Source organism: Lindgomyces ingoldianus (genome assembly GCF_010093535.1).
Source record: "Lindgomyces ingoldianus strain ATCC 200398 unplaced genomic scaffold BDR25scaffold_13, whole genome shotgun sequence".
Taxonomy (NCBI): Eukaryota; Fungi; Ascomycota; class Dothideomycetes; order Pleosporales; family Lindgomycetaceae; genus Lindgomyces; species Lindgomyces ingoldianus.
Window position 1 is genome coordinate 1,413,168 of NW_022985174.1, and position 26,073 is coordinate 1,439,240.

General features: G+C 48.3%; 10 protein-coding genes across 10 annotated transcripts; 3 read left to right on the forward strand and 7 right to left on the reverse strand.

The window, feature by feature from the left end:
- Positions 1-478: 478 nt before the first annotated feature.
- On the reverse strand, positions 479-1,283 carry BDR25DRAFT_313754 (MFS general substrate transporter; the record flags this gene model as incomplete). Its single annotated transcript, XM_033691401.1, has 4 exons — positions 479-765; positions 816-907; positions 1,061-1,092; positions 1,266-1,283. 4 exons carry the CDS (start codon positions 1,281-1,283, stop codon positions 479-481), a joined length of 429 nt encoding a protein of 142 aa, XP_033548736.1.
- Positions 1,284-1,911: 628 nt separating this feature from the next.
- BDR25DRAFT_354389 (uncharacterized protein) lies at positions 1,912-3,458 on the reverse strand (the record flags this gene model as incomplete). The annotated part of the gene is made up of 10 exons (XM_033695303.1): positions 1,912-1,963; positions 2,048-2,279; positions 2,325-2,565; positions 2,614-2,665; positions 2,697-2,748; positions 2,881-2,997; positions 3,039-3,060; positions 3,101-3,248; positions 3,278-3,296; positions 3,323-3,458. 10 exons carry the CDS (start codon positions 3,456-3,458, stop codon positions 1,912-1,914), a joined length of 1,071 nt encoding a protein of 356 aa, XP_033548737.1.
- Positions 3,459-4,547: 1,089 nt separating this feature from the next.
- On the reverse strand, positions 4,548-5,463 carry BDR25DRAFT_285555 (acyl-CoA N-acyltransferase). The gene is made up of 2 exons (XM_033688191.1): positions 4,918-5,463; positions 4,548-4,863 (listed from the first exon to the last, which is right to left on the reverse strand). The coding sequence occupies exons 1-2, from the start codon at positions 5,348-5,350 to the stop codon at positions 4,607-4,609; spliced, it is 690 nt and encodes a 229-aa protein (XP_033548738.1). The 5' UTR covers positions 5,351-5,463; the 3' UTR covers positions 4,548-4,606.
- A 1,681-nt stretch (positions 5,464-7,144) lies between these two features.
- BDR25DRAFT_303260 (uncharacterized protein) lies at positions 7,145-8,286 on the reverse strand (the record flags this gene model as incomplete). The annotated part of the gene is made up of 1 exon (XM_033689973.1): positions 7,145-8,286. A coding segment is annotated over exon 1 (473 nt), but the record flags the coding sequence as incomplete, so codon positions are not given.
- Positions 8,287-9,209: 923 nt separating this feature from the next.
- BDR25DRAFT_222184 (glycoside hydrolase family 5 protein) lies at positions 9,210-10,630 on the reverse strand (the record flags this gene model as incomplete). Its single annotated transcript, XM_033685059.1, has 6 exons — positions 9,210-9,436; positions 9,489-9,591; positions 9,651-10,117; positions 10,163-10,192; positions 10,246-10,375; positions 10,424-10,630. The coding sequence occupies 6 exons, from the start codon at positions 10,628-10,630 to the stop codon at positions 9,210-9,212; spliced, it is 1,164 nt and encodes a 387-aa protein (XP_033548740.1).
- Positions 10,631-14,076: 3,446 nt separating this feature from the next.
- On the forward strand, positions 14,077-14,400 carry BDR25DRAFT_222794 (uncharacterized protein; the record flags this gene model as incomplete). Its single annotated transcript, XM_033685074.1, has 1 exon — positions 14,077-14,400. A coding segment is annotated over one exon (324 nt), but the record flags the coding sequence as incomplete, so codon positions are not given.
- A 2,442-nt stretch (positions 14,401-16,842) lies between these two features.
- BDR25DRAFT_24099 (uncharacterized protein) lies at positions 16,843-17,201 on the forward strand. The gene has a single exon (XM_033685725.1). The coding sequence runs from the start codon at positions 16,901-16,903 to the stop codon at positions 17,168-17,170; it is 270 nt and encodes an 89-aa protein (XP_033548742.1). The 5' UTR covers positions 16,843-16,900; the 3' UTR covers positions 17,171-17,201.
- Positions 17,202-19,167: 1,966 nt separating this feature from the next.
- On the reverse strand, positions 19,168-20,521 carry BDR25DRAFT_222806 (PLC-like phosphodiesterase; the record flags this gene model as incomplete). The annotated part of the gene is made up of 2 exons (XM_033685075.1): positions 19,168-20,009; positions 20,206-20,521. 2 exons carry the CDS (start codon positions 20,519-20,521, stop codon positions 19,168-19,170), a joined length of 1,158 nt encoding a protein of 385 aa, XP_033548743.1.
- Positions 20,522-21,456: 935 nt separating this feature from the next.
- BDR25DRAFT_313759 (uncharacterized protein) lies at positions 21,457-23,772 on the forward strand (the record flags this gene model as incomplete). The annotated part of the gene is made up of 4 exons (XM_033691402.1): positions 21,457-21,604; positions 21,647-21,885; positions 21,957-22,800; positions 22,856-23,772. 4 exons carry the CDS (start codon positions 21,457-21,459, stop codon positions 23,770-23,772), a joined length of 2,148 nt encoding a protein of 715 aa, XP_033548744.1.
- Positions 23,773-24,203: 431 nt separating this feature from the next.
- BDR25DRAFT_367820 (uncharacterized protein) lies at positions 24,204-25,290 on the reverse strand (the record flags this gene model as incomplete). The annotated part of the gene is made up of 3 exons (XM_033697021.1): positions 25,035-25,290; positions 24,513-24,986; positions 24,204-24,305 (listed from the first exon to the last, which is right to left on the reverse strand). Exons 1-3 carry the CDS (start codon positions 25,254-25,256, stop codon positions 24,204-24,206), a joined length of 798 nt encoding a protein of 265 aa, XP_033548745.1. The 5' UTR covers positions 25,257-25,290.
- Positions 25,291-26,073: the final 783 nt, after the last annotated feature.

Genomic DNA, 26,073 nt, shown 5'->3' on the forward strand with positions numbered 1-26,073 from the left:
CGTAGGGCTGGAGGCACGAGTTCCATGAGATAGATTGGAATCGGATCCCAGACCCCCCTACGAAGATCTATTCAAAAAATACCGGAGCAATCAGTGTCAAGTTCCTCGGAAGGACATATTCAGGGACAAGCGAGCCCCCAATTACATACGCAATGCACATCGTTAGTCGCCTTCCAGGCACGCTGCTGATGAAGCCGATTGTTGTGCCACCGATAAGCGCCCCGATCTACCCTATGGCCGTGATGATGGTGGTGTTTGTTGCAGATTTGCTAACCTGGTCTTTGAGGAAGGTTGAACAGAAGTCCTGAGATCTGTGGGAGCAAGAATTGAGGCCTGCCATGCCGATGACCATGTAGATGAGGAGGACCTAATTTTGCTTGACGGTCAGCCATGCTTCGCGGCTGAATGCTTGAAGCCCGTTTCTTTTTGCGACTTCCCCATCCCCATTTCTAGTTTCGTTGGTAGAATTCACAGTCTACTATTTGTGAAGAAGAGCGTGGCGGCTCTCGCGCTCTGCTTGCTGGACAAGGAAGTGATTCGTCTCAGGTAGACACAGGAGGAATGCGATGATGAGGATTGGCGGTCCAGCACCAAACCAGAACAAGCTACGCCAACCTTGGGTGGTCGTGGGTACGATTTCACGGTAGAAAATTGGAGCGAGGAGGTAGCCTGTTGCATATCCTTGTTCAAAGAGCCCTGAAAGGATACCGCGAGCTTCGTAAGGGAGGTCCTCAAGAGCGGTAGATGCTGCTAGGCCGAAGATCCCTAGGGCATGTTAGTTATTACGAGGATAGAGGGAAGGGAAGAGCACATACCACCTATGGCGATTTTGAACAGCGCTCTCACAGCAAGAAACTCGCTTAAAGAGTGCGTGAACCCCGTTCCAAGTTCGAGTATGACAAGGGCACTAAGGTTGGTCACGAAGGGCTACTTCCTACCATATCAATCAGACAGAGATCCAATTATAGGCGCTCCCACAGAACGAAGCATAATGGTAACCGTAAAGCCTTAGAAATTGCTTAACGCGTTATGCGTCATGCTAGGGATTGAAGAGACCTACCTAGGAAACATCCGAGTTGGCGACATTAAACTCTTTTGCAATTTTAGAGACAGCCAACGACACAGTGAAGAAGTCGAATGCATTTCAAGCCCATCCTAGGAAGCCGACACAAAATATGAGCCAATGGTGTCGGCTGAGCTGGCTAAGGATGTGGATTGAATTTTAGCGTGGGAATTCTTCAACAGTCAAAGATAATTTCACGCACCAAGTTAGTGTAGGTCATTTCAGGTTCTTACTCTGGGTGGTCGCAAATTTGGAATGCGGGTGAGGAAATAACATCTAATTTGGAAAGGGGAGTAGAACCACCCCACTGCCATATGGTTTCTCATACCGACCGTTTGTTCAGCTAAAGTAAGTACACTCAAAGGGGCAAACAGTAAACACTACGACTCGGACCTGGGGGTCAACTAAGGAGGGGTTTTATGGCCATTCGCTGACGGGAAGGATCCCTGCTCTGTTCCTAACCCCAACTCGAGTCAGTAGTTGAATGCTCCGCGACGGAGATGTCCCACATGCAAGCCTACAAAGCCCTATATTCCTCTAGAACTTGAACCGTCGTTCCTTAGCCCTTCAAACCTGCCCTATTGCGCCGTTTATTTTTAGAAGGTAGTTGGTCGCGAACATTTTCCAAGAAGCTTCCCAGCTTTTCTGTAGTTGGGCGGAAGAGAGAAGATCAGTTAAGCCATATGACAGTGCCGAGATGTCGAGATCTTAACCACTGGTGAATGGGTCGCACAGTGGTGTGGGTGATATACAGCCAAGATAAGGAGACGCGGGGGAGTAGTGTCTATGATCAACCACCTACCGTGCCGGTCTGAGGTGGGGCCTCCGCCTGCCTAATAAACCATTGGTTATTCTAGGGCAGGACTCACAATCTCACGTACTCTCACCCCAAGAACCTCACTCATGACTGACAGAGTCATCCTCTTGGTATAGCATACTAGCACATAGCACGAAGCTTACAGTAAATAATGTTAATTCGTTAACCCGTTGCTTGGATTAAGACCAGCGTCAACAGGATACAAATATATGCCAATAATAACCCCTGCCATGTGTTCAAACAGTGAAACTGGCTCCTTATGAAGAGAGCAAGCTTGGAGAGGAATGCTAAAATCTTCGCCTCTTCCTAGTACAAGGGGTACCACCTCAGTATACGAGTTGAAGTGCTCGAAAGACGGAGTCAGGCACTTGAGCCTCTCTAGGAGTTCCCTCTTGACGCCTGCTAGTACCTAGCTAGTTGAATTCTGGAAAAATATTCTTCTACTTGCATTTCTTCCCCGCTTAGATCGAAACCCAGTTAGTGGTGGCCCCTTATTAAGAAGATATTTGAGGACTTCCGTGTAGAGTGTCCTTAATATCAAACGAACCACTATCACCACCATTGAATTTGAGCACAGTAGCGTAATATTCAATCCTATTTGGTTAGCTCGAGCCCATATGGTGAAGGTTTTGTGTGAAGAGGAAACTCCAAGAATGCGTCGATCACGGTTAGGGGGGCCCCCTTTCTGATATTTGTGAATGAGTACTATGTGAAGGAGTTATAAAGAATCAACCAAGTGAAGGGACCTAGTATTGGTGGTGACATAATGTTTGCGCCGGCAATGGCTCATCTCATGCTAACTGCCCCTCCTCTTACGATATCCTATGGTCTCGGTGGAAATTCGATCTTGCATAACTTACCGCTGTTTCTAGATCAGGTCCCTCATGCAAGCCAGGCCAACGTTAGTTCCTGCATTTCCTATAGAGTATCCCCAGCGCTAAGGGTTCTCCTCCCTCTTCACTCCACCATAGACTCTACTCTACCCCCCCCCCAGCTCGACTACATTCCTTCGTCCAATTGGATTGCCAACCATGCAGATCTCTCTTCTCGTCACTTTGGCCGCCGCTAACTTTGCGGTCGCTCTGCCCAACCCTACCGAAGAAGTCAACAATGACCACTCCCCCACCAAGACGGCCGACAGAGCTTTACTCGCTCCACCGCCAACCCCGCTACGCCATGACTGCAACGACTGCACGACCTACTATAACTATTGCGCAGACCTTTGCGGAGGAGATGTGTGTTGTCTTCACAAATGCAAGATCCAAACTTGCCTTCATGGTGGACAACCCTGTAGTTGGGTCGGCGCGTGCGGTGCCCACTACTGCCCAGACAAAACCCCAAAAGGATGTTAAATACTTCACATCAGCACTGGTAAGTCATTCAAAAATACGCAGCACATGTACTCTGAGTTGCTCACTGGATTCAGGTGGCAGGTATTGTACCCCAGGTGAAGTATTCCGCCGATTTCGGTAAAATTAGATAGAGATATACGGTGGGAGGATTCACGTCTAATACTCGATTTCGGTACTCTATTTGGAGTCTCTCACTTGGATTGATGAAGATGGTTAATGCTTTCATGGGAGACATTCATACCTAACTTAACGAAGGGCCTAGTATAATTATTAAAGGATTCATGGCAAGTCAAGCAGGATCCTCAGAACTTACAATGATGCTCATGTTCTAGTCATATAAGCAGCATGGTGACTACCGTAAGGCGGTGATTGAGGTTGTGATCATGTGGTCCACACCGCCTTCCCGCGTTGATGCGGACTCTTCTGACTGACCCTCTGTTACGTTGACCCTCCTGCAGCCAAAGCCAACGGATATAAGGACCAGTCACGCGAACTTCTTCCACTTCCCATCCACGCTCCTTTCCTCTCCATCGGACACTCCCACTTTCTTCCTCTAGTCGATCCACCAACTATCAATAGCCATGAAGCTTTTACCGTTCCTTCTACTCCTGGCTTGCACCAGCTTTAGCCTCGTTACGACGATCCACACCAGCAACTCAGTCCGCGACATCCAGAGAGGTTCTCTAAACCTCTGCGCCACGTGTGATCATGACTTCACGAAGTGCATTCGAGGATGCTCCGGCAAAACCGACTGTAGGAATAACTGCAAAAAAGGCATCTGCGACCATTCTCCAATCAAACAATGCAGGAAAGGAGGAGATTGCGACAAGTACTGTCATGGCTTCTTGAACCTTCCACCTAGACTTTGAGCTTGCGACAAACATCCTCCCCGCATTCTCCCTGATCCTCCTAGCCATGAAATCTGGACTTCCCCAAATGCGTAAGGGGAACTAACCCTCCTCGAAGAATGCTACAACGATACTTGCGGAATAAGGAAGTGCAGACAGTGAGCTTGCGTCAGGATGGGTCCCTGCTGTGATCTAATAGGTGCTTTCAGCAAATGTTGCCTTGAAGGATGGCTATTAGAAGGATTTCTAGGGTAATAGAAGTCCTCTCCACTCTTATAACGCGCCAATAGTTTCTCCACCGCTACTTGAATGCTGATTAGTATCACCATGTGGGGGATTAAGAAGCCCGAAAGCGGTCTTATGCTGAGGCGTCTTGGTACATCCTACCAAAAAATGGTCAGATGAGTGTAGATCTCACTATCCCTTTGCTAGACTTGGAGGGGGGAGCGTTAGTTAAATGCAGTCCTCTAACTTGAATTAGGCCTTGACCCAATCCACCCTACGTGCTACTACACAGTAGCCCAAACTAATTTTGGGGGTATCTGATCAAAGCAACATGCGTTTCGCTGCCCTCTCCCCCAAATCTGCTCAATTCGTCAATGGTTTGACTGCCGGCTTCTTGGAAACCCAATCTCTTGTATAATCGCATGGCACTGTTATCGCTTGCAGTATCAAGATACACAATGACACCCTTTATGTCTGCCTGAGGGAACACCCATTCAATAAGGTGAGATGCAAGACCTTGGCCTCGATAGTTAGGATGTGTGGCAAGGTTCTCTAGGCCTGTGGTTGCCGTTTAGCTGGACATGCGTGAGAATGCTAGAGGTCAAGCCATACGGTAATGTTCCCTCTCCCCCAGCACTTCATTCCTCAACTTCCGCAGACTTACGGTAAACTCCATAATCAAATCTTTATTACTATTTTCCGGTAGCCTCTGCCGATAGCCCTCATCTTCGAGCCGCTGTCTTTCCTCTTTCTCGCCTGCCATCTCTTTCTTATTTCCTTCCCCATTCTTGCTGCTGATTGGGGCAGACCATTGTGCCACAGACACAACCTCATCAGTCTCAGGATGCCGAGCGACAATGAATAGGCAGTGTGGCTTTCGAATTTGATCGACGATTCGAGGGGCCATGGCCTTGGCTAGCGAAGGTGGGTTGATTTTGCCGAATTGGAGTTGTGTAAAGGGAGAGGTCCAAGATAGTGCGAAGAGGGTCGCAATTGCGTGGGCATCGGAGGAGGTGGCTTCTCCGAGGGGATATTTGACGCCCATGGCAACAGCTCTAGTGTAGAGGTCAGAATCAGCGCAGATAGTTGCCCTTATGTCGGTAAAGACGGAAGCAAGTCATGGGGCACATCCTGGAACATATTCGGAGGATGCTAATCACCAACTTAGCTATTGGGAGTAAGAAGGCGGTGGGCATGCCGGGGAAGTGGAGCTCAAGCTTCAGCGCCAAGGCTCCATGGCTGAATGAGGGATAGCGCGAAAGGCTGCTCCACACATCACCACATTCACTAATACCAATTTTCTCCCACTCCTAATCACTCTTCCCTTTAGTCTATTGTGTAACCCCAGAAATCTATAGCGACTAGGCTTAGTATCTCATCCGACGCATTCTCTTAATGATCTTCAGATTTTCCTCAAATTGCATCACAGCCTTGGTGGATCCGGAACTTCATTTCCCCCCACTCTTCTACGGCCACAGGCATATTTAAATTTACATTGCGGGTTTCAAAGTGCAGTACGTCAGTGTTTTCCCTTTATGGTATATTTTACGAAGACAATCCTTCCTGGACTGTGGGATCACGGAAGTGCTGCGAAAGTCTCTACAGCTCAAAGATTCTTCATTCTTGTCTGCTTATTTGTTGGGGAGACTGATAAATTGATTTACGAAATATCTCAGGTGGCTATGGCGAAAAGAAATGAAAGGAAAAATATCTCCGTGTGGGAAAAAAAAATCTTTTTCTGAAAATACTGAAATCCAACCCCAAACAGCGACCTCTTCATTGGATCGACGAAAACATAAGGCTGGGCGTTCCAGACGAAGCCGTACCCAGAGTTAATTCTCTCCATATCTCGTCCGCAGCAGTTCTGTATTGCTCAGTAGATGGAAAGACATCCAGCGTCTTCCTGAAGTCCTCAACCGTCTTGAGTTTCAACATCTCTGCAGCCTTTCGTAGTGCATTAACACACCACAACCTCCATGGATCGATGATATCGCACATCTCAGAACAGTAGAATAGAGTCACAAGAACTGGCTCAAGACTCCTTCCTCGTGGCCATGAGTGATAGCTGCCCAAATCCTCGAGCAAGCCCCGAATTCGAGAAATAACCGGATCGCAAGAGCGGTGTGTTACGAAAAGGCCGGCTTGATTCCTAGAATGGCGAATAGTACCCCAAACAAAGAGCGATAAACCAGCTGCCCAAACCTTCCACATCATCGTTGTCTCCCGCCCTTGGACCCCACTTCCAATGGTGGGACTCCACGGCTCTTCTAGTTGAAGCGCTGTTGAATTTTGGAGAGCCTCAAAATAAAGATTGCTGAGGGCTCTCTGATCAATATTGGTGGACCAGTCGGAGCTGGCGGCGAGCCCCAGTTGGTGCAATCGAACTACAACGTCAAAAACGAACGAGCTGTTCTTCGGAAACCGCTTTACTGTTCGCCACGCTCGGATTTGCGCATCATCAAGAAACGCAAGTGGAAGCGAAGCAGTATTCTGATAATGCGGAGCAGGCAATGCGGGAGGGAGAATCAATGCGCTAGCAAGGCAGTACGCGCTCCTGTAGTACGTATTAGTGATATAAGACGATACTTTGAATTGAGGGTACTGGCCAGGTGCAGATTCGTTGTAACTCGAAGTCAAGGAATTGGACACCGCCTTGCGCATCAATGATACGATGCAAAGCTTCCAGATGGCTCCGAGCTTGTTCCCAATCGCAGTCAACCGCCTGCTCCGTCAGCATAGTTAACGAAGGAAAGAAGGTCAACTTACGCATCCGAATGCTAACAGGCTAACTGCAAATATAGTTGTTTGAGGTACATCGTTTCCACATACTCCCAACGTGTCCTTGATCATTCGCACAGTCTCGCCCTTGGAATTCAGCGTTTCAAAACTCGGTTCTACAAGGCTAGCTCTCTTGTCATGGATCAAAGACGCCACGTACTGCTCCGCAAATTTTGACACCTCATCTCGAGGAGAGTCCCACTCGAAATCCAGTGCGAACGGCTGCTTATTTCCTATACCAAAGCACACAGTGTTAGCTTAGTCGGCGGCGATTAGTTAAATGTAGGGGCTCTCGAACCTGTCTCTAGTGGAAAGGCCAATTGCCCTTGGTGTATACCTACTCTTCTCAGGATAGGAATAGTGGCCTCCTGGGCGTATCACTTACCTGATATCGTTTGTCCCTCAAAACCACCTATCAAGGCTGTGTATGAGGAAATGCCTGAGAATAAGGACCCAACCTCAGCGGTCACCGAACGTCCTTCTGCCGTCGGGCTGATTGGCACACGTTCCGTCTCACGAGACGTGGACCGACTCGACCTCGCACGTTGCTTTCCTCTTCTTCTCTCAGCTGCCGGCGAGAGGGAAGGTTCTCCCGATCCTCGACCTTTCTGTTGCTGCAAATAGTTCTTCATCACATGGCTTCGAACTGTTTTCAACTTTTGTTTGCTCGCCGTTGCGCTCTCCTCGCCGGTGGTTGTGATAAACTCGTACTGCGTTGGCGAAGTCGACCTTGAAGGCACAGTTTCCGGAACCCCAAGTCGATCCTGTCGGCCTGGGGGTGTATCTGCAGTTTGTAACTCTGGAGTGGAAGCGAAATACTGGGAAAAGTCATTTGGATCTGGTGAGCCGGCCATGGTGTTAGGAAATGATTTGGGGATATTTAGCTCGCCGTCCAGTGGTTATAGATGGAGGCGGTAGATTTATATGAGGAAATAAAGATGGTCTATCCTGGGAAAGATGATGGGCACTAGAGGATGTCCCTAGCCACAGCACTCGCCAAATCCGGGTGGCAATTACCGCCTCAATCCATTCTTTTCTTGGACCCATTCCGTTCACCGTTGCCCAGGTTCCAGTTCCAATTTCCAGGCTACCATATACCAGAGCATAACCTCAGCCCTGGAGCCGGTTGCGTGTCGGCATTGTGTCATGAACTGAACAGTATCCGATCCAAGCGCTAAGAAGCCACAACAAGCGGGATCTCAGGTGCAACTCTTGCCATTAGCTGTGGAACTGTGGCTGATAATGCACACGGAGCATCCTCTATCCGACAGACTCGAGTCCAGCCACTAAGAAAATTGGTTGGATTTGGGCCAGTCTGATGGGGGCGAGACATTTAAGAGCTTCAGCCGTGGAAACGGCCGCAGGGCATTATGAGCGCATTTCGATCGCGCTTCGTTAGGCCATAGGTGGAGAGATGCAGAAACCCATTAAGACTTGCGGATGCACGACAGGGTGGATGTTGAAAATCTTAGTCAGCGGATCTAGGAAGGGAAAAGGTCAGGGTTGCTTATCGATCCTTCGCGTCCGCTTGCTATTTGAAGCAGACACAGCCTTGCAAGCCATCGTTAGCAGCGGCTCGCTTATAATACACCTAATGCGCAGCTTGATAGAAGCTCGTGCCGGAAATTTTCAAAGCTTGGGCACACAAACTGACTTCCTTCACGATACAATCAATGATGAACGAGGAGTTAAGCCATCACCAAGGAAGCGCTTAGGTAATAACGTACTAGTGCCCTCTAGGCTAGAGCCGGGCGTAATAAAGACATCATCATCATCATCATCAATGATGAGCTCTCAAACTGTATATCCATTTCCGACATTCTCAGGTTTGATCCTGGTCCGCGATCCACAAAACCTCCAGGACACAGCAACTATGTCCTTATTCCAGAATGGTGCACTAGAAAATTACGCAAATCTCTCTAAGAAACCAACGTCTAAAGCTGGGCCAAGGGTTGACCGCCAGACACCTTCAACAAAACTCCCGCTAACCAAAGCTAGAATTCACACAACACCTCGCGAACTTGACACGACGGTCGCTCAGCTAAATCGCTTAGGATTTTTCCATTCAATCCAACTACTATCAAGGTTACGAGTTTCGTTCTCTATTCTGCCCAACATTTTGGCATCTACTTTCTTACAGGTTTAGTAGTAACTGTTCCTCCTTTCACGCTAGACATACCACTCCACACAAGCTGCTTCGGAACTAAAGGCTGGATTGTCTTCAACCAAACGGTCTCGTACAGCCCAGGGGAACCATCGCTAGCCTTGCTTGTCGGCTCAAGGCTGCCCCATTGCTTGCTGTCGGTGCAACATGCGCTGGCGCTTCCCCAGAAGGGACCGGCAGCCCAAGCAGCTTGAGGTTGTTAGCAGCAAACTTGAATGTGTAGAGAAGTCCATTTACTTACTCCAACCAATGTACACGTCGTTTGCGTCCATATATTTGATGAAGTCGGTAAGCATTGAAGCACATTGAGTTGTGTTACTCCCACCAAATTCCGTGATCATGGCCTTAGTGCGTGTAAGCCACTTTATCCCTTCAGAACACCAAACTGCAGCCAGTCTCTTACTTTATAGTTATTTTGCTTTAGCCAGCTGGTAACTCCGGAAAGCTTCGTAACCGACTGGGCGCATGCCGCATGGCTTCCACTGAAGTCCGAATCTAAGTACTCATGAATATCGAAGGCTGTGTTGCTCTCCGGGTCCTTCAACTGGGTAAGTTGTGTCGACGGATCACTTCCTTCAGTCCAAGAGTGTCCTCCGGTCCAGCTGTTTCCCGGGGCAAGGATAAGTTGCTTAGCACCTGCCTTTCGAATACCGTCAATAGCAGCTTGGTTGTTTTGTATGACAAGAGAAGTTTTCATGTCATGCGGCTCGTTCATCAGCCCGAAAATGACCTTCTCGTTGTCCTTGAAACGGCCGGCTAATTCACCCCAGAACGCCCCAAATTGGGCTGTTGTGGCAGCGGTCTTATCAGAGGTATCGCCGATAATTGACCCAGTCATAGGCTGCTGCGAGGGGTCGTTGTATCGCATATCTGCCAAGATGAACGATATTCAAAATGTTTTTGATGAGTACTTACAGTTGTGAGGGTCTAAAATGCAGTATGCACCTAGCGAGATGTTACTTTTGTCTCCCGAAAGCCTCGTGATGCACGCAACTCACCCTTGGTCTTCGTCACATAGTCGACTGCTTCCTTGAAATAATCGAAATGCGTCTCATTGAATTTCGCGCCCAACCCATAGGAGAGCGGGCACATACGCTCTAATAGGAAGGCAATCCGGAACAAGTTGACCTATAGCCTAGTCAGACTATTCATTACCGTTGGCTGCTGGTATCATACCTTGTTCTGGTCAACGTAAACATCAATCCCTTTCTTGTCGATGAAAGAGTAGTCGACTCCAAAACGCCCTGGCAACCCGAAGCCTTTCTGCTTGGTCTGGCTATACACTCCGAACTCACCAGAGCTCTCAGCTACACCAGCATAGAAGATCTTGGCAGAAGCAGCAGCCGTAAAGACTGCCACCGAGATGAGACTTTTGAACAACATTTTGGTTGAGCAAAGTAGCTGATCGCGATCCTGAAATTCTGCCGGCAGATGGTCTATTTAAACGTATTGCTTATTCTACTCCTTTCTTTATGCTCGCAACATCATATGCCTTTTGTCTGCAAATAATGTGTTCGTTCGACTCGTCTTCCAGAATATTTCAGGTGCACATTCCTCCGTGTCCAAAACGGCAACGTTTCATGATCTTCAGGGCGAGCAATATCCTTAGATGCGGAGAAATTTGGTCGCCGGGGAGCGCAAAGAGTGGGGTGCGGGACAAGCCAATCACCGCCGCAAGATCATATTAACACCATGATTTTCTTCTCCTCAAATTGGATTGTCCTAGAGCCGCACGATACTTTCATTAACGTGAGATATGGCTTCTAGGCCCGTAGCGCGGAATGCGGCAGACCGAACGACCGCGTAGTACCCTTTTGAGAAAGGTTAACCCACTTTGCGCCAAATAGTGCCTCTCTCGCATCGCGCATACTGTGGAACACCTCGGCGATGGATTGCAAGTCTAGACGAGCGGAGTACAAATTTACACAGCTTTAGAAAGTTATATTCAATACCGCGGAGCCATCAATGAGACAAGGTTTCGTCTCATCATCCTAAACGCAGGTGCGATACGGCCTCTGGTCTGATATCAGGTCAAATGAGATCAATGCTCGATGGCCAATGCTCTTGAACGATAAAGGGCCGAAGGTACGAGCTTGCTTCAACTTCGAGAACGAGCAGATTGGCTCGATACCAGGTTCATGGGTTCAGGCACTCCCGAATCAACATCTTAATTTCTATCCTCCAAATTCTGCTTGATCTTCTGTCCGCCCTGGTTCATGGCTAGAGGTAGGCCCGAGCGCTAGCCACTTGGCCACACTGCCAGACCGGCCCTACTCAATTGTTTCAAGCTCGTTCTCGTTCTCGTTAGTGGGGGGACCTGCGCCACAAGGCGTCTCATCCTCTCAGGATTTGAGTAAGAACAACCGGAACACCAGCCACATTTATCGAGCCACTAGCCACAGCATTCCTGCAGCTAGTGTCTGTGAGTAGAAATGTGGGATTTGTCTCGGCCCGTGCGGACTTTTCTTTTCTGGGCACTGCCTGCGCCTCACTTCTTACCAGCCACACGGATACGAAGAAACGGCTTCCTTGTCCTGCGCCACGTTTAGTCCGGATGGAGGATGGAACGAATCGAGTTCAGACCATGAATCGTGGCTAGTGGTTCTCCATTTGGGTCGGAAAAGTACCCATTTGCACTACCTTTAGATTGCTGCCACGATGCATCTCTCGTTAGACGCCCTCAAAGGCCAGATCCTCCAGCGACCTAACGCCCTGCCCGTACCGGAATCATGCAACAACATTAACTCCGAAGCTGTTTTCTTATTTTTGCAGGATAGAATGGATGTTGTGCTCCCACTCAAACATCCTCCTCATCTAGTCTTCTTAGATTTAAGATGTCAACCATTTCAATGCCATCCCTCAGGTTTTCTAGCTCTAGAGCTATTTCCCTACCTCTTGGGATCTGGAATAATTCATTTATAGCCAGACACTCAATCCTCCAAAGCAAGAGCCACACTGCCCTAAGTTGGTTAAAGCATGCCATCAGCCTTTCAACCGTGCGGTTAATTACGCCTCTGGATTATCTCTTTGAATTAGAGGGATCTATTTCGGCTACGTCCCACTTCGTGCGAAAGCACTTCCTCCCCAATCTCCGTCCAATAAAACCGAACTAAGCCTCCTAAATCATTATTGGAATGGGAAGACTTGTTTCACTGTGCGACTTCAAACCCCCCATATTCCTCATATCCCTGAAAATACGGAAACCGTAGTGAAGTCAATAGTCACGAGTCTTCAGCCGCACACGGGAAGATATCTTGTTCCACAGTGATCGATACCCCACATTTCAGCCCCATCGCCCTCAAGTGTCACAGCACCACAGGGTTTTGCACTCTACTGCAGGCTCTAGGACTTGGTCTCACTTGTCTACAATTGCACCGCCACAGCTGGAGGGCGGGGATGCGAATCAGGTCAAACCGAGGTCCACCTGTGACACCAGATCGTCAACGGAGACTGGGGTCTAAATATCGTTTACAGTGAGTAGTGAAATCACCTTCCGCTCCAAGCCCTCAAGAACTTTATTCCCTTACTTACGTCAATTGTTGAATTATACTAGCCTATATACAGTTAGGCCCTCTATATCTACCTACCACTAGTTAGCGCACGAGCCCATATCCTGCCGTATCTGTTAACGGATCCAACCAGTCAGTGGCCAGCACCAGTCAGTAGCCTACTCAAGCATTCACCCTCAATGGAGAAAGTCGTACCTTAAAACAACGGCGTAATAATACATTCCAAGATTTATAGTTAGCCCTTCATACCCAGTTTGCGACTCCAATAAATTGAGTTTTGGCCCCCAATCTTCAGCTAAATTGCTACCTTGTGGATTATTTGTAAGAACTAATAGCAGTCTTAAAACAGGTTTAACCGACTGATGATAAAATTTTGGAATGCATTCTTGCGCTGTTGTTGAGGTTTTTAAGGTACAGAGTTTCCCATTTTTGGTGGGGTTTTGAGTGGGCCACTAGCTGGTGCTAGCTACTACCTGGTGGTACACATTAGTTACATCGGTTTGGCCTCCTCATCCTTTAGCCGCGCTGGGAAAACTCACCCTAACCTTAGAGAGCCAGGCGGCCCTTTACCATTGGCAGAACGTCTGATAACTACAGCTATTCTCGACTCTTTAAAATAAGGCTAAGATAACTGCAGCAGTTTTTCTATTAAAAAGGCGCGACTGACTACAGCACCTGCATGAACTCATTTTCCACCACTCACTAACTGTTACTAACTCGACCAATCTCTCCCCTGCCACGCACTATGCCTCTAAACAAGTCCCTTCGAATACTGCACCGTCCACGCCTTAGCTTAAATCCCAAACGCCATTTGCGATCACCGGTTAGACAAACCGTGCCTCCTGTTTAACAATGCCGGACAGTTGCGGTTGCTTTTGGCTGGGACTTCTTGAACAAGATATTATGGCCTGCCATGGGCTGGGATTCGTCTTTTGTTTGAGACACATTGCTACAGAGCCACCTCTCTCCTGCGTAAATATTTGTTGGTTTCTAGTAGTTACATAGGCAGTTGTATCCGAGAGTTGTCAACTGGCTGCCCTTCTTATCTATCTCAACGCTACGCTTTATATGATGAATAGACTGAAGTCCCTAAGGTGCAATTTTGCAAAGATAACAGCCGAGCACTCGATGATTTCTTAGCATTGGCTACTCTTAGGTTGGCCCGTGGGTGAGACTATCGAAGTTTTGGTTAATATTGTTACCCTTCTTTTTATTTTCGCTGCCACAGTGTGTTGTTTGTTAGAGATCTACATTGGGATCTAAAGAAGCGCCTGGATGCTATCCTGAAGTGTCAAGTAGCAAGCTGTATGCTAAAGCTAGATTAAAAAAAAATATCAGCTAATCCTGGATCAGTTAATTGGCCAAGATGAGGAGAGAATAAGATACTTGCTAAAAAAGTTCCGAAATATAGTTGGGACAATTGTCATTCTTGTTGATCCGCTCCCGGCGGCTCTAATTGCAAGCCTCCTCAATATCTCAGCGGAAGATGTTAACATCAGATTAAATTCGCTACATTTAGTTCTCCACATACCCGCCAACGATACTCCTGTGAAACCCCTGCATATCTCCCTTCGCAACTTCCTTCTTGGTTCTCGGACACGCGACAAGACTCTGCTCTGGTTGGACAAGAGAGCAACTTACTAGATGGTAAAAACTAAACGCATTGAGTTAATGTCACGGTACCTAAATAAATTTGTGCAGCTTTGAGAGTTCCCAAAAGGTACGAGCCAAGATTGACAACCCGAATTATATATAATCGGCTACTACCACATGTAAAGTACACTTGCTAATATTGGGCTTGCCATCGCAAACATATTAAAAGAGCTATTAGAGACTAGGACTATGCCTACAGGTTAACATAAGAGTGCTTCCGTTATTAGCTTGAAGCCTTAGGCCTTATAGAGAAGATATTAGAAGCTATTGCGCTAGTTAGTAATTTTTAAGGACTTGTTGTAGTAAGTTAAATTGCTATCACAGCATAGTGTGCTATTTTGCATATTTGTACTAAGATAGCTATATCTAGCCAGGTGAAAACACTCGATTATATATGTCTCTTTAGATGCAAGGCGCTTTGTGCTAAAGAACCAATGGATAGTGGATACTACCTCCCTCTAACTATAAATCTCTTCGATTATTGTTACGCCGGAGACAAGTATAACTAAGAATATATTCAGGGATCAGATTGCTAGTTAGATTCGTAGGCTACTAAGATTATGATTTACCTGGAGCGCAGTGGTGCAGACGCTCGAGGGTCATCCGAAGTGGGTCTGGGCCATGACCTTCTCGCCGGAGAGTAAGGCCCTGGCGTCGGCATCAGGCAACGAGATGGTTAAGATGTGCGATGCCAACACAGGAGCAGAACTGCAGAAACTCGAGGGCCATTCGAGTTCAGTCTGGGCTAGGGCCTTCTAGTCAGACGGTAAGGTACTAGAGTCGGCATCGAGGAACAAGTTAGACAAGTTGTGGGATCCTGGTACAGGAGTAGGACTGCATACGCTCGAGGGCCATTCACGTGCAGTCTGGGCTGTGGCCTTATCGGTGGACGGTAAGGTCCTAGTGTCGGCATCCGGCGACGAGACGGTTAAGCTGTAGGGTGCCGGCACAGGAGCGGAACTGCAGAAGTTAGAGATTGAGGCTGTCGCTCAAACCTTTTCCTTCTCTGGGGGTGGTACGTTTATCCAAACTGGCAGAGAAGCGCTACATACTACATCTCTTTTCCTTGGAAACGTTTTTCCTCGGTCGAGCCTTTTACATAATATCTCGCGGAGGAGCAGTAGGTCCTTTGTAGTATTAAAGGTTTGCTTTGGCTTCCTCCCGAGCGTCGGTCGGTGAGTTGCACTGCCGTATATTGGAGAATTATTGCTCTTGGGTATTCCTCTGGTCGCGTGTTATTCTTGCAATTCAATTTACTTTCTAAAACCCCTTCCTCACCCACCTCCGTTACGGTTGACTCGTTTTATACTTGATAGCGGCGAGAGCGGCAAAAGCTTATAAGGGGTAACAAATTAGAGATTTCAATGCTTCCTTCTCTTTCTTGTATGCAGCCAGACCCAAGTGATGAGGTACCTTAGTAATCGTTGTTCTGGTCTTCAAAACAATATTACCTTCCACCTCAACCATCGACACAATCGCAGATTCGATGCATGAAAATCAATACTGTAAGTTCACGCTGGAAACTGTGAAGTCTTGTTAAATATTTCTTAATAAACTTTTTACATATTTCAACTCATAGACTCATCTTACTTCCTCCACCCTTCACAATTTTACAGCCTGCGTAGACTCATCGCGTGAAAGAACCCTGCAGCATATAATAGGAACATTATCAAATCTGAACACTGCCAGAGTTTCATTAATGACCTCTCAGAGGGGACATTTTCAAATCTCAGACTGAATCCCCATCCTTTTAGTGACATCGATGCTCGGTCTCTATCAGATACTAACACCTTCGTTGAGACTCACAAACCGCCCAAGTAACACAGTCATCATTAGCACCAAAGCTCTTATTAGGTTGAAGAGATAGTGCATTCGCAGTCTATGGTTAGCCCTCCGATCATCTAGGAGATCGAGGTAGTTTAGAACCGGACAGTTGTGCCGCACGTGAAACGGGTTCACGTGACCCTGCTCAAGGTGAATGTGGGTCCTTCACCTCTCACCCTTTTCCTGTTTAGGACTAGCGCTATCTCAGCTGCTATATATTTACCCCTGAGCTCTCTCGAGCTCGAGAGACATTACACCTTCGCTTAATCTACCTAGTTTAGTTCTCACCACCTAATTAACTACTACCGAGCATAGTTCACCAAGAGCAACTCTCAGAACCACGACTGCTCGACGACGGGAGACCTGCTCGACTCATACGAACAACTCTCCACTGTATCAACGCACATCAAGATGACCCCAGCGATTGATGTCTCCGTACAGCTCACTAATAAGAGCAACTGGAAACCCTAGTTTAGTCGCATTAAGACCAGAGCAACTAGAGAACACATCTAGGAGTACATTAACCCAGATCTCTCGCCAGAAAACCTGAAGATCAACTCTATGCCTCAGAGGCCTGCTGTCATAGACTTTTATACAAGTAGCAGTCAGCGCAGTGCCAATCCTATGGTCTCTGACCTAACCCTCAACGGATCAGCGATGCTACGCAATGGCTCGCGAGGACTATCGCGATGATCTGAGGCTATTTGAAGCTCGACACAAAGCTCTATTGGACCTCTATGTGCTCATTGAAAGCACTGTCGACGCAACCAACTACCGTATCATCAGAGACAAAGAGACCATCTACAGCAGGCTAAAAGCCTTGAAGGCAATCTTTGAGCCTTCCGACAAGCAGCTCAAACAGAGCGCGCGAATTGCATACGACCGCGCTAGGAAGTGGTCATCAAAAAAGGATCAGGACACATGGTTTACAGTGTAGAGGAACGCCTATCTTGACGCCAGATCAGCCCACTTCCCAAATGTGGCAAAGTATCAACCACACTACGGCTTCGTATCGGCAATTTCGGATGTAAACCCTGGATGCGCAGCAGCTATCCAATCAATCCTGGTCCAGCATGAGCAGACTGACGAGGATCCACCTGATTTCCTCACTAGCTGTCTGGAGTTCTTCGAAAATTGGCAACGATCGGGGCCAGGATTGGCACTGAAATGACTGCTACTTGTATGAAAGTCTATGACAGCAGGCCTCTGAGGCATAGAGTTGATCTTCAGGTTTTCTGGCGAGAGATCTGGGTTAATGTACTCCCAGATGTGTTCTCTAGTTGCTCTGGTCTTGATGTGACTAAACTAGGGTTTCCAGTCGCTCTTATTAGTGAGCCGTACGGAGACATCAATCGCTGAGGTCATCTTGATGTACGTTGATACAGTGGAGAGTTGTTCGTATGAATTGAGCAGGTCTCCCGTCGTCGAGCAGTCGTGGTTCTGAGAGTTGCTCTTGGTGAACTATGCTCGATATGGACGAGTAGGTCGTCGAGCAGTCGTGGTTCTGGGGGCTGCGCTTGGTGAACTATGCTCGGTATGGACGAGTAGGTCGTCGAGCAGTCGTGGTTCCGAGGGTTGCGCTTAGTGAACTATACTCAGTATGGACGAGTAGGTCGTCGAGTAGTCGTAGTTCTGAGGGCCGTGCCTGGTGAACTATGCTCGGTAGTAGTTAATTAGGTGATGAGAACCAAACTAGGTAGATTAAGCGAAGATGTAATGTCTCTCGAGCTCGAGAGAGCTCAGGGGTAAATATATAGTAGCTGATATAGTAGCTGAGATAGCGCTAGTCCTAAACAGAAAAAGGGTGAGGTGAGGGTCCCACATTCATAAGCAGGGTCACGTGAACCCGTTTCGCATGCGACAAGTTGAGCTACATCATCCCCCTCACCGCTAACACCCCCGCCATTCTCCATATATATTCCCCTAGGAAGGAACGCCAACATTATTCTGGAGGGTTTCCCCTGTATCATCGGCCTGGATTGCGCCGAGGCTATAATTCAGAGCGATAGCCAAACCATCATTCTCGCACCGGTCCTCCCGGCCAAGGATAACCAACTTGCATAAGGTGTCTGTATATTTAGGGAAACAGCGCGTCGCTCGGTAGACAGCGCAGGAATTTTGGTAATGGTGGGGTGATGGCTCCAGTAACATGAGCAAAGTTCTGTATTTTCGCAACGCACCAGAGTCTTACAGTTGGAAGTCACGCGTACGGAGTAGTGCTTCCATTTCCCCCGCCCCCGCCCCCGCCCGGAAATGTACTAGGTTGGAAAGTTTTTTGAGAGTAACTTCCCATTGATTGGGTTTCGTCAAGGTAGAATGAAGACTTAACTAGTAAACCGAACAATTCGACGTAGTCCTCGCTGATAAAGTTCAGTTAAACTTTCTCACTACAGTGAAACTTAGTAGTAGCACAACCTCCAGCATCAACGACTGTGATGAAGATTCGTGCATCGACGAAGTGCTTCTGGGTATCTTCCATCCTGCTCTGAGAACCTCCTCATAAACTTGCCTATTCTCTCGGGGGAGAAAAGACTTGGAGCCCCAACGACTAGTCGTCAACCCTCCCCCATACGGCGCCCCGAGAACAAGAAGTTGTTCATGTGCTCTTTCAAGAAATTCAGAGACTACTCAAAGCTGAACGCGATACAGGTGTTTTGACGTGCAGTAGGGTCGTCATATTCCCTCCCAACAGTACCGGGAGGGTAGACTTCTCCACCAAGTGCATACTCGAATATAAGCAGCCGCAATTCCTTAGGTTGATCCACCACCTCGAATACTTGGCTATTACGGGTCCCACAAAATCCGCTGCGCTGAGGCCTTCACTCCCAGCTAATTGGTATTGGTCCGGGATGATTGTGAGCCCCTCTTTCATTGGCTTCCATTATCTAGACGCGAGGACGAATGCAGTGGTAATATTTTGCTATGCATCTAATCTTAAACTCGCGACAAGGACATAGCGTAAACACTAACAGCCGCAATAATCGCAAGCAAATACGTCTGGTTTAACGTAAACTCGCGAGATTTCACGCCACTTGTAGTTTCCGTGCCGCAGCATTTACGATTGTACGTAACATTATTTGCTGCAGCGGCGACCTCAAAAACCGAACCGTTGAAGTTCCCGAAGTTGTAGTAATCGACAAGCAACCAATTAGGAGGCCTCCCCCACATAGCTGTGCATTTCTTGACGTTTTGCCCTAGGCTCCCGTTGCCCTCAACAGCATTCAGTTCGTTGAGAAGTGTATACGCGGGAATCAGGATAGAAGCGTCGCCAGCCTCTAGTGCTATCGGAATGTTCAGGTTATGGTTGATCATGTACATCTTGTTGCGCGAAATATCCTCGGCCTCATTAGGAGGCCGCTGTTGCGTGCAGGGGAAACTCGAATCAACGGGTGAAAATGGCGTCTGCCATTGATACGCGAATTGATCGAGCAGCCATGGGACCTCTGTTTGATTTGCAAGATAGTCTAGCATAACAACCACGCGTTTGTTCTGAAGTATCATTTCCTCGAGAGTCGGCCACTGGTCGAGGGTCAGGTTTGGGTATAGTGGTGTATAGAGATACGAAATAAGGCCGGCATTCGTGAAAGGCGCGACGTAACTTGTTGGCGCAACTCTGCCATCGTTACCCATCATTATTGCAATGATTTCGTAGGGATGAGAGACGAGCCAAGAAGCGACAGTGTGGAGATAGTCTTCAAGAGTGCCGGCATCGAGAAGGTCGCACGAAGTGTGACATAGCCTGAGAGTACCATTTGGCATGTGAGTTTCGAATTGAACTAGAACTGGTGAGCTTGTGTTTGAGCGTGGGGACAACACACCACATGCTGGCACATGTGACGGAACACAACCAATGATGCATAATAAGACCCAAGGAGAGCTACTTTTGGTTTGTCTCCTCGAATTCAACAATAAATATTGGGTATCGCGTTCATGTTCCATAGTATGCGCCAGCATGTGGGATATTCAACGTACGGCCGCGAATCCCGTCCTCCAACTGCAAAGAAACTCGCCGGTCCTGGTTGCTGGCCACATTGTGAGGTACAACGAACGGGCTATTATGGGCGACCACTAGTGAGATATTACTGAGCCTTCGGTTGCAGAATTCGACATAGTTATTACAGGGCTGGCTATTAGGAGCTTGGGGACGAGCCAACGAAAAGGCTGTGGTCGTAGCATTTGGTATGAGGCTTGGGACCGGAACTCCAGTAATTCCTATCAGCGACCGAGAAGTCAAAGTGGAAGAGGAGGCCGTGGTATTGAAACTTCCCGCGGGCTCTGAAATGGTCATCGTCCCATACTCGGAAATCGTCCCGTAAAGTTCAGTAGGCGACAACGGCCCACTTAGAATCGCAGTGCTAGCCAAATTAGAGGCTAGTTGGGTGGATGCGATAGATGCGAAGAGGAGTAGTTCAATTAGGGGGGCGAAGGCTATAGGCATGAAGGGAGGTTGAGAATAGCGATAATGGCGGGATCCGTTCTCGGTAACAATAACCTGGCAACAAGCACACCGTGTATTGAGGCCGGCTCAGAAGCCAAAGGTTGTTGGAGAGATTGAGGATAACAGCATGGTCGTCACGGTAGCCACAACCAGAACCAGGCCACTAACGCGCCTTCCGGGCCATCTGAGACAATGCAACGCATTCGCCCCCAAGCCGGCAGAGCATCGTGGAAGTAGATTCGAGACTATTGAATGGATTAACACCAGTAGTTTACTAATACAAACGAAGACAGGAGATGGAGGAAACAATTAGGCAAACGAAGCAGAATCTAGGATTTGGGTTTTGGAAGAGCGAAAGGATAGCAAAGAGTTCTATTGCATGGATACATCGCGATTATGTAATTTAGTCAGAAGTAGATAGTATTTACCATATACCCAGTTGCGAGGTTAACGTGAAAATGAAAAAGAGTTCAAACGAGCAGATTAGCCTTCCTTTCCAGGAAGAAGGGGGCTAGTCCTAATTAGGAAGGATTACGTAACAGCTCGCTTACGCGCACGGCCGCCACAATAAACAATCTAACCAACCCAGCTTCACATCTCCTCCTGCCACGCCCACCAACCCACCCAACCAGGGCAGTGCGACCTTACCAGCCAATCCCAAACCGCCAAGGACGCTACAGGTACACATCTTACCCTATCCGCACGTTTCAGGTTAAAATCTAATTAGAACAGCCTCTAACACCCTCTGCTCACTTCTGACGCGGCGGATCGCGTCCAATAACGCCATGACAACGCCAGATAACAACCAGTCGCAACCTAATGATAAGCCTCCATCGCCAAAGATCAATACCGAGGTCATTATCGATTCCCAAGGTAAAGGCCTGACCGGAGGCCAGGACCTCTTGGCCGAAGAGGCTGGTGCTAATGGCGATAGTAAGTTTTACCTTACGCGTGTCATGATCTAGGGCTAATCAGGAAAAATAGAGGCGCTAGACGACGACAAACCCACCCCATCAGACAACACGTCGTCAGGACCTACCTCTTCGCCTTCCGTGCCCAATACGTCCCGACCAGAAGACACGCAGTCTCGCCCGAGTCCAATGGCATCGCAGGCAGGACCAAACCAGACAGTGCCCGCCCGCGCCTTTGGCCAGACTAGACCAGACAGCTTGCAGGGCGGCCAAGATCAGAGCTGGCGACAGTATGGTGGAAGCGTAAGTAAATCTGGATCAATCTGGATTGATACGACTTGGGAAGGAATTAGACTAACAATATCTTTTCGCAGCCTGCCCCCGCTCATATCCAACCCGTATCTGGCCATGGAGAACATCAGCAGCAATTTGCCCGTCAGCTAAGTCGCGGACCATATCCGCCACCGCAAGGTCTATATCCGCAGGCCCAGGGTCAATATCCGCAGGCTCAGGGTCCGTACCAGAACACCCAGTGGCCTCAACATGAAGCACCTCCGTTTGCTCCAGGCGGACCGTACCCTTTCCAGCAGCAGTTCATGCCACCATATTCCCAGTATGGACATTACGGATATGGCATGGGTCAGGCCCTGCCCGCTCCAACCCCAATCGTTTCGCCCTATCAGATGGATCCGGCCGAAGCTGGGTCGAAGCCGACCAAAGGCAAAAAGAAGGGAAAGATCATACCTCAGCCCGAACCTTCAAGCAGCGAATCTGAGCAGTCCGACTCTTCTATGGAGGACACCGATTCATATGAAATCGTTGATCTAAAGCCGCCATACAAAGGGGTCCAGACTGCTGCGAAGATGATAGGACTCTCTAGGCGCCTAATGGACCCCAAGTTCATAAAGGATCTGAACGTGAAGGTCACGACAGCCTATTTAGGGTTGGTTAAGATGCAAACGAATCGGATTGTCATGGTGCGTACACAGGTTGATCCTCTTCAGAACGGCTTCAACCCAGTTCCAATCAAAGTCACACGCCCCGAAGCAGCCGAGGCACTGGTGGCCTTCATGGTGGGTCGGATCTTACGGGATCCCTGCCAGAAATGCCTGAAGAAAAACGGCAAGTTCGTCTACTGTGTATATGTCCCCGACCATTTCGGCCATAGTTGTGCGAATTGTCACTACGGTGCGGAAGGCAAAGGTTGCGATCTCCGAAGTAAGTCATTCTCTTTCTAAATAGGATATACCCAGATACTAACATATATCGGCAGATCGAACTGAATTCATTGAATGGAACGAAGTCTATCAGCCAAAGAAGGAGAAGGCAATGCCTAAAGATATCACCACCTCCCCAAAGAGCATCCCCACTCCGTGGAAGGGTCTGGCCGTGCCAACATCCACCCCGACACCGAAAGGGCCTAGATCGGCTTCGACCAAGGCGGATCCAAGCCCCCGAAAAGCCACTTCAGTTCTGATCCATAACAAACCCACCGTTCCTCGCAATCCGGTCATGGCCTCCATGATTGACTCGTTCGGTCACCAAGTTCCAAGGACCAGGGCCCAGCCTATACGGCAAAATATGTACACAGCCCCACCAATCGTGATTAAGTCATTCCAAGAAGTAATCTCTATGGACAATAAATCACTGCGGTCCTGGTTTGGTCAGGTCCAGGACCAGATTGAAGATACGATGGAACTCGCGACAGATAAGTGCATGGAACTTAGCAAGGTGATGCAGTCCCTGTCATCCCAGTTCAACATGGTGGTGGACGTTGGCATGGCTTTCAATGCTGAAGAGGGCCTGGCTGATGGTGATGAGGAAGAGGCGGAAGGGCCCGTGGACAACACCGACATGGCCGAGGGTCGATCTGAAGAAGATGAGGACCCGGAAGATACCGACGACAGAGAGTTCGTAGCCGCTGATGACGCAGAGGTTTCTGCTAACACTTCTTCAAGTTCCGACCCTCCATTTGTTGAAAAAGTCAAGACCCGATCGGCCACGAAACGATCCCGCGATGAACACTCGATCCAGTCGGAGTTAGGCAATATCAGGAAAAAAAAGGTTAAGACTGCAGCAAACGATCTGGGCCGCACTGATATGACCGTCCCCGCGAAAGGCACGCCAAAGAAGAGGAAATTCTTCAAAGAGCGCAAGCACAGGCCTGATGATCATCAGTATCTCTTCTAGACTAATCAGAGTGGACCCTAAAAGCATTAGGCGGAGTCGGCGGGGTTGCTTTTGGTTTGCTGGGTTTGGATGGTTGGTTCATTTTCTGGATAGATGTGAGTTAGTGTGGCAGCGGTTTGCTCTAGCACCACACCCACTAACGCTTTCCCTGCCGGAGTTAACGGATTGACCTTGTAACAATATACCCACTGCATGAAGGACGGCGTTTACGATCTCACGATAGGTAGCTAATATGATTGGATCATGGGCTGCACATGACTATTCCTGCAATAGATATGAAGTGAATTAGTAGCTATACATTGTCAAGACCTTCAAAGAAATGATGCCAAAGCTCGAGACCCCAAACACCTACGAACTTTCTTAACTTCTCAGGGCGAGTAGTATCTTTGTTAATCCAATCAGTGAAATGTCTTTTCCGCTTCCGATATTGATTATCTGCCTTCCTTTTCCGACCAGACCAGTGCTGATGAGCCCAATCCATGCGCCCAATTGCCCAATGACGGATCCACACTAATTGGAGATCCTGTAACATGCTACTATCGTAGTAGCTTGTAGGAGAAAGAGGAGCAGGACTGGATATTGACTCTGTTGAAGGTGAAGGGGTATCCCTATACTCCAGCTCGTAATCTTCTGGCAATAACCGAAGACGTTGTGCTAATGGATAACACGTAGAGCATTTAAGATCATGACAAATCTAGAGTATGATCAGAAAAGATTAAAGACTGGTCAAGATAACATACCCAATGAGCATTAGGCCGAACCCAACAGGGAGAGTTCTCCGATGTGTACCATTCTTCTGACCTTGCACGCCTATGCCTTGGCCGAAGAGTATGCCGGAAATAGAAGTCAGGCTTAGAATATGGGTCTTCTAGTTCAACCACCTCAGTATTATGAAACATAAGCCTCAGAAGCTTCATGTTGTGGTTCCACATATAAGGCGGATAGAATCGGGTAGCATCTAGTAGATCACCTACTACCCGACCATGAACTGGTCCATCCCGGAGCGGCCACTCCTGGACAACAGTAGAGGGGAACCACATCTGGGACCAAAGCCGCCCTAGATAGGGCGGGTAGAGGCCGCGGTAACAGCCCCACCAACGCCAATTTATTGCACCCCCATCATCAACAAAAGGCCAGTCCAGGTCGTAGTCGAAGTCGAAAGAGGGAATATCGTACTTGGGCAGGATAGCAGAAGAATAACGAAGGTTCCAGTCCTATGAGAAAATTAGCCCATATAACAAAGTAGCACAAAAGCAGCTTACGTTAAGGTGGGTGTAGCTAATACTCCTCTCCTCTCGTCCGGTCAGACCATAATTGATGCAGGCAAGGTAGGTAGTTGCAACGTGATGCCAATCGAGCATCTCTTGAACAAACGTTTGCCACTTAATACTTGGCATAACAGCTACAGGCCTAATGGGCTCTTTGTGTACAGGAGGGTCAGAAGGCGAAATGGCCCTAGCAGATGTGTACATGAAGAGTGACATGGCAAGCAGATAGAAGGCAAAATAACAGGAAGTATAATGTGGTGGGTAAGAAGCGAGGAGAAAGTATCATAGCAGATCGAAGGGGATCGAACCTGATTTAAGGGGGCCAAGGCCGGATCTGTCATTACACGAAGCCAAAACCGGATTTCCAGGGGCACCGCCCAAAATAGGATAGCGCAGGACCGATACGATTGTAATAAAAGCAGACGTTACTAATAGGGCAAATATAGTAGCAGGGCAGAAATGTACATGCACTGTACAGAGCAGTCTACAAAATAACCTCAGGATACACAATATTAACTACCTTGCCCATCGAACCAGGCAGAATCAGAATAGAGATGCCAGATACAGTGGTAACACGTGAAAGGGCTACATATAACTGGCCATGGGTAAAGACAGGATGTCGTAGGTCAACACCAACAATCTCAAGCGACTGACCTTGCGACTTGTTAATGGACATAGCAAAACAGAGTTGGACCGGAATCTGATACCGAACGATTGGAAAGGGTAAGGCATCGTTGTTCTCAGACACTAACTTCACGCGCGCAATCGTTCGGATCTGACCATCAAACTCACCGCCAAGTATCCTACCAATAAAGAAAGGCGCTGTCTGGCCAACAGCAGTGACCACAAGACGCGTGCCGTTACACAATCCTTGCCCTGGATCTAGATTGCGCAAGAGCATGACAGGAACACCAACCTTCAGTCGTAGAGTAGACGGAGGGAGGCCAGGCGGATTAAAGCTCTGGAGCAGGTCCTCTGGTGGTCGATCAATTCCGTCCGAGGAAGATCGGTAGACCTCATCAGCAGAGTGGAA

Excerpts from the sequence above, each read along its gene's own strand:
- BDR25DRAFT_285555 (XM_033688191.1), bottom strand. The coding sequence starts at position 5,350 with ATGGGCGTCAAATATCCCCTCGGAGAAGCCACCTCCTCCGATGCCCAC. Across the intron at positions 4,864-4,917 it reads GGGGGAGAGGGAACATTACC|GCCTAGAGAACCTTGCCACA; the intron begins GTATGGCTTGAC and ends CGGCAACCACAG.
- BDR25DRAFT_24099 (XM_033685725.1), top strand. The coding sequence starts at position 16,901 with ATGGCTCGCGAGGACTATCGCGATGATCTGAGGCTATTTGAAGCTCGA.